This window comes from Cibotium barometz, chromosome 22 (genome assembly GCF_041138505.1).
Source record: "Cibotium barometz isolate CiBa-2024 chromosome 22, ASM4113850v1, whole genome shotgun sequence".
Classification (NCBI taxonomy): Eukaryota; Viridiplantae; Streptophyta; class Polypodiopsida; order Cyatheales; family Cibotiaceae; genus Cibotium; species Cibotium barometz.
The window spans coordinates 18,449,089-18,455,613 of record NC_141067.1 but is presented as its reverse complement, the minus strand read 5'-3'; the positions used below and the strand labels follow the sequence as shown (position 1 = coordinate 18,455,613).

Below are 6,525 nucleotides of genomic sequence, written 5' to 3'. Positions count from 1 at the left end.
GCCCCGCACATGGGGGCGAGATTGCATCTAACCCTTTGTGGTTGATGTAGCCCTTCGTGACTGTTTTTTCGTTAACTAATAGAAGGATCTTATTCCCGGGAAAAAAAATGGTCTACCACAATAGTGACTGAATGTTGCTATTCCACGAAAAGCTCCCATTCTCATCGTTTCCCACCCCTTCCTCTCTGCTCCCTTCACCCTCTCTCCTCGCCCTCCCCTTTTTTTCCATGTTTTTTTCCTTCTCTCTATTATGTGCCCCCCTCCCTCTCCCTCCCTCTTTGCCTCCGCCTTCCGTCCTCTGCTTCTTCCCCCGCCTCTTTCCGGTTTCCTGCTGCTCGGTTTGAGTTTGCTCTTAATCAAGGATTGGCAGCTGTTTTTGGTCTCCCCCCTTCGGAGGATGCCATGGCAGCTGTTCCATCTTCCCTGACCGAGGCCGTTGCCCATTGCCATTTTCAGAAGCAGACCTCTAGCGTTTTGCATTGGCAGTCTCCTCATTGGAAGTGACATCCCTGGTTTGCAAGATTGTGGGTAGCCGACCCCCCAGGGGTCAGATTCGAAATCTCCTGCAGGCCGCCTTGTTAGGCGGGCAAGGGCAGATTTCTGACATCCAGCTCCTTGGCCACCATGGCGGATAGAGTGCTCAGTCAAAGCCCCATTGCGTTGTAGAGCACACGTGCATTCGCTCGATGGCTGCACGCCTTCGAGCCCACATCCAACCCAGTGTCAGCTGTTGCATGATTCCCAATCACAGTTTGCTTTCCAGGCTGCAAGGAGTACTATCCCTTTCTCGAGGTGATTGGCCGCACCTTGGACCAGGTCGTTGAGTCCCCTCAGACGACAGCCTCGCTTGTCGCTAGGGTGGCTGGCATTCCGTCCAATAGGGTGATTGTAGCTGCTCCCCAAGGTCATCACCTTGCCCCGCCTTTACGGCAGATGTTTCAGCAGCGGGTGGAGTACTTTGGTCTCCCTAGATGGTGTTTCATCTGTCGCTAGATAGGACACGTAGTGAGATCCTACACTCTCGTTGCTCAGGGAGTGGCCGGCGGACCCCGGCTCCCCCAGCTTCAGTTCCATCGTGTGGCGCTCCTCCTGAGGGGGAGGTGCCTCCCATTCCACCGCTGAAACAGCAACAACAACAGCCAATGGTTGTGGAGGGTTGGCAGCCTAGCCAACGATGCCGACATTGGTGCCCCCCTCGTCCCCGTGGATCTAACCTGGCACGCAGGACCCCCGAGGTTACGGTTTGATCTGAGAACCGTTTCGAGCATTTACCCCCAGACGATGCAGGTGGATCCTCGGCGGCCTCACAGGCTCCCTTGGTTTCAGCTCCAAACAGTGTCCCCGACGGCAGCTACAGGATTACCCGCGGACGATATGGGAGATCCAGCTGGATCGTCGGTGACCTCAAAGGCTCCCCTGGCTACAGCTCCAGATCTTGCAGAGTCGGATGCCCCTCTGTGTGGGCCTGGGGTCAGTGCAGCTCTTGGAGAGCAGTTGGGGGCCCCCCTCTGCCGGGCTCGCTACCGATTTATTTTGTCGCAGTCTAGTAGAGAGGCTTCGCCCTCGAGATGATTCTCCTTACACGCATGAGATGACCCTTGTGTATCCTCAGAATGCTGGAGGACCCTTTCTGCAGTTGGATGCTGCTGCTCCTCTCTCGAGCTTAGGAGGTAGGTGTCAACACTCAGACTAGGCCCCTAGTGTGGCATTTTATCTTGTATTAGCAATGTAGCCTTCCTCCGAGAGCGGCCAGCCATGGAAGGAGCGCCCCTCTATGTTGTGTTTCTTTTACTGCTATAGCACTGTTTGTCCTCTGCCTTCTAGGTAGGTCTTTTCAACTAATAGAAGGATCTCTTTTTCCATGGGGAGGGGGAGGGGGGAGGAGGAGGTCTACCACAAGGTGATGTGGACTACAGTTGAAGGTTTTAATGGCTCAAATCCTCCATGGACGAAGTTGGGCAAGAGCCAAGAAACAATCAGCTTCACTGCGCAAGATTTTCACAGATGTCATATTGAGAGACTTAAGGTGTTTTGAGATGTACTTCACTGTTAAAAAAGGGAAAGAGATACTAGTAATCTTAGGCTTCTCTATCCCATCACAAGGTATCTTTCGAAGGCTGACAGGGGGAGTTACTCAGATTGGAGCAGTAAAAAGATTATTTCTACTAACATAAGTAAAATATTCTGTACATAGTAAGAATCTAGTAGTGCATTTCTTCAAATTCTTACCATCTTTGAGTTTCCACCAGTGTGTTTTTCATTAAATTTCAAAGACACGTATGTAAAATCAAGGTAAGCTGTACTCTTATCACCCCCAGCTTGTCCACTCTCATAGGCAAGAGTTATAGCAGAAGCTGCCAACGGACCAGTCACTCCTCCTGCAGAAAAGGTTCTAGAGGATAAAGGCATCATCATACTGCCAGACTTGTTGCTCAATGCAGTATGTTTGTGAAGGCCCTTTTTCTAGTGATTAAAAAAAGGAATTATCCCGGCAGTGTAGCCGAGTTGTTGAGGTGTTTAAATCTCTTGGCGGGTGCCCAGGTTTAAACCCCTGTCTGCAGCTGCTTGAGACAATGTTGCCTATCACTAAAATATCACATTTCACACTCAAACAAAAATTAAAGCACTTGTCGAAGGCACACAGCCAACAAGCAGAGAAAGATCTGGCACCATTAAAACTGTTTGTAAATGATTATCTGATCAGGTCTGTGAGAGAGAGTGCACTTGTTCTTTTGTTCAGGGTGGAGTGACTGCATCATATTTTGAATGGCTCAAGAATCTCAATCACATCCACTTTGGTCGGATGAGCCGTAGAATGGAAGAGCATGGCAAGCAAGTAAGAAATCACTAGGTCTTGCTAGCCTGAAGGCAATGAAAGGTTAATCACAACCTTAACAAGATTTTATAGGATTAATTACAACCTTAACAAAGAGTTTATAATAAGGAAGTTGAGTAACATATAAAAGCTAATATTTGACAAACAAATACATTGATTTTGAAAGGTGTTGCTTGATGCAATCGAGCATCAGTTTGGCAATGGGCACAAGCTTTCTGAAGACCTTCGTAGAGAGCTTGTAAAAGGGTAAAAATTGATTGCTTTATGGTCCAATTACACTTACATGAAAACTTGAGTGAGAATTTATGCCTTCCAAGTTGCTTTAGGTCTGTTACATACACAGGTTGTGGACGGTAATTGAGCCTGCCTATCAGCTGGAGTTCGCGCCCATCATTGGATTCTCTGATGGCGGGAACAGGCATGCTGTATGTGTAAAGGCCCTTAGACTTTGCCTGAAACCCTAACTGTAGATTTAATGAGAATAGGAGTATGATCAATGTCAGAAAAAAATCGTCCTTTAGTGTAATTTTCATGGCTCACATTGAGAAAAACCAGCTAAGCCTTGAATTTAAAGATCCAAATTTTTGAAATTTTAGTTATAAAACCGGTTAGCCCATGCATTTTTTCAATAAAAACTGGTTGAGCTTGAAGTTCATCCTTTCCTTCATGGGTTAGAAAAAAGTTTATTTCTGACACTGAATATGATAGTGTTTGTGGAAATTCCATAGAAAAGCAGATAGTTTTCATGAGTTTTGCTATCTTTTTCTGATCAAAAGCTCGTGGCAAGTTTAAGTTTGAGGTAGGGGTCAAGGTAAAAACACACATAATACACCAGCAGTATTACAGCGGTGTCTCATGTAGACTGGGTGAGTCCAGAAAAAAGATGAGTTGAAATCAATGCTTATCCCTCATTGGTTAGTCTCTAGCATACTTGATAAGTTCGACTATTTGCAGCTAGACTTGTGAAGTCTAGCAGCCAATTAACCAATGAGAGAGCTGCATTTATTTCCACCTAAACTTATGAAGTCTTTCGTGGGACACGGCTCTTAAATGTTGCAACTTGCATGATAGTGCAGTAACACAGAGGCAGATTTTGTTTCCTCTGGACTGGAGGAGACAATGCTTGAAAGCTGGGAAAAAGTCAGGAATATAGCTAAACAGAGGGTATGAGTTTTTCTCCAATTTGCAAGAAAAACAGAATCCACCTTCACCCCGCACACTTGCACGCACGCACACACCAGACTTACACATGTGCAAGACACATAACATGAAACCAAAACTAATAAAAACATTCGCAGGGTTGCAACTTTCGAACAGCAGCATATCTTGTGGCAATCGAGAGGATTGCAACTTGTTACAAAGTTAGCGGGATTTTTCCATGACAATGTATCATGGGAACAAAGAGTGACTTTTCTTTGAGGGATTCAAAGTATCCATGAACTACATTCAAGCTGTTCGGACTGAATTCTTCTGTGATTCGATTCACCGACCAAAAGAGTTTTGCTAAGCTTACAAGGTTAGGGTGAAGGTGCAATGCCTATTTTAATTTTAAATTTTTTTCAGATAAAGCGGACTAAATAGTCCACCATATATACCTACAGTTTTGACTTTAACCTGAGAAGACTTAATTGGCATTTTGAACTCCATTCTTTCCAAGATTTATGTCTTGGTCTTCATCCATCTAATCGAGAAGGATCCGATTCTTTGCTTTTCATGAGTGGCAACAGATGTATAAGGAAACTCCCAAAAGACATCTATTTTTGAGATGCAAAGAACCAATGTAAAAAGGCATGCAATAAATGTGTGTAGAAAATGTAAGAAAATGACGTGAGAGAGAGAGAGAGAGAGAGAGAGAGAGAGCAAAGTGATACAATGCTATCTATGGTATGTCTCATTATGGAAAAGAAAAAGAAAACGAAAGAAAGTAATTTGACACACCTCTTTGAAAGTAGAGGTTGATACGATGATCATTGTTAATCACTCCATAGGTTAACATGGTTTCACCTGCCTTACACTTTCTCATCTTACTCGTGCAAATGCGCGCTTGACTTTTGTAAGACAACATTGGAACATATAAAGAAGCCTTATCATATGCTTAATGTCGAATAGGGAAAGTCTATGGACTTCGCGTTGCTTAAGACTAGTAATAGAGGTTGTACTATTTTTAAGTTTGGCTGACCAGTGGAAAAGTTAGTCACTCGTATGTGTAATTTTTTATAATAAGCAAGACACAATCATTCTCTTACAGTAGTTTACTTGTGAGCTCTTCTTCTTACCTCTTCTTGTGTGCGTGTATGCTTTTGAATCTTGCTTACTTGATGGATGTATGCTAGATAAGTTTGATTATAGGTTTTCTTCTTGTAATAGATGTTGCTTCTTTCTTGGTCTTTGTGAAAGAGAACCATTGCGAGGGACCATCTCTACTTATTTCCATCGAAGCATTGAGAGCTCTCCCTTTGGCAAGGAGTATTTCGGTGTGACAACGGAGGAAGGATGTGATGGACAAGCTGTCATATCCACAATGAGAATGTATTTGATGCCACTGCCAAGGAGTAGCCTAGGGCTTAGCTCAAATTTTCATTCCATTCTAAGCTAATGGGGTCACCCAATATTGCTTGGTGTTGATTAGGAGGAAAAACATACTGTTTTGGAGCATTGGATGTGTTTGTTTGTTGATTTTGATTTTGATTTTGATTTTGGTTTTGATTTGGAGTTTAGGGCATTTTATGTTTATCTATTGGGCAAGGTTAAAACCTTAGATTTTTGTGATTTACGTATGAAATTGGAGCCAAGAGGCTTAGATTTCATTGCTTTGATTCAAGTATTAGCTTAGTAAGTGTGATTAAGAGGGGAATCCATTCTGAAAACATAAGCTGAGTTCATACAAAAAAGTGTGATCTTGGAGACGTGAGTCTAGAGATATGAACCTGGATATGTGAGTGTAGAGACATGAATCTACACACATGAGCTTGTAGATGTGAGCCTAGACACGTGAGCTTGGACATTGAGCCTGTAGATGTGAACTTGTAGACGTGAGACTAGAGACGTGAGTCAAGAGGCATGAACCTGAACACGTGAGCCTGATAGAAAAAAAAAGAAACCTGAACACGTGAGCCTGATAGAAAAAAAAGAAACATAAAAAAATCTTTAAAAAAGGAAAAAAGTGCATCTCGAACTTCTTAGGCTTGATCTAGAAACACCAAGGACCTTTGATGCAAACCCAATCAAGACTAATTGTTGGAAAGGATAATACAATCAATTGTAGCGTATCAAACTAGACCTCTTTAAACCTACCAAGCCTTCGATTCTAACAAATGACCAGTACTTATCAGAGTGCGTCCTAACTTCTTTAGATTCACCGCAAGTGAGGAGCTTTGGGAAGAAATGAGCACATACATGATTGGAGGAATAGTGAAACACTTGGAAGCAGGAGCTATATCAATCCTTCGAACTCTGGATTCACCAAATAGCACAAGCAGGAGTCCCGCTCTAGAGAGGAGTCCATTATAGAAATGCTTTTACTATGAAGTTCTAGTTCTTGTCCATTTGGATGAGGGGAACATGGAACGCGGCGAAGAGTAAAGATTCAATGTCCGAGACTACCTCAAACCAGAGGGATCCACGAGAGCAATCTCGTAATATATCCAGAGTCGCACAACAAGCATGCAGGTCGAAAGCCGGGCTGCTCA

The 6,525-nt window shown here is 43.8% G+C and overlaps 1 protein-coding gene across 4 annotated transcripts in view; it reads left to right on the top strand.

Annotated features, from left to right (window-relative positions):
- Window positions 1-4,659, top strand: part of LOC147626333 (uncharacterized) — a 56,289-nt gene extending 51,630 nt beyond the window's left edge. Inside the window, exons 12-16 of one of the 4 annotated variants that reach the window (XM_086816475.1) lie at window positions 2,336-2,440; window positions 2,741-2,836; window positions 3,003-3,082; window positions 3,913-4,000; window positions 4,135-4,659. In XM_086816475.1, the coding sequence (XP_086672601.1) occupies window positions 2,336-2,440; window positions 2,741-2,836; window positions 3,003-3,082; window positions 3,913-4,000; window positions 4,135-4,218 (453 nt within the window). In that variant the 3' untranslated portion in view covers window positions 4,219-4,659. The other 3 variants (XR_015268578.1, XM_086816473.1, XM_086816474.1) reach the window with 3 other exon arrangements.
- Window positions 4,660-6,525: the final 1,866 nt, after the last annotated feature.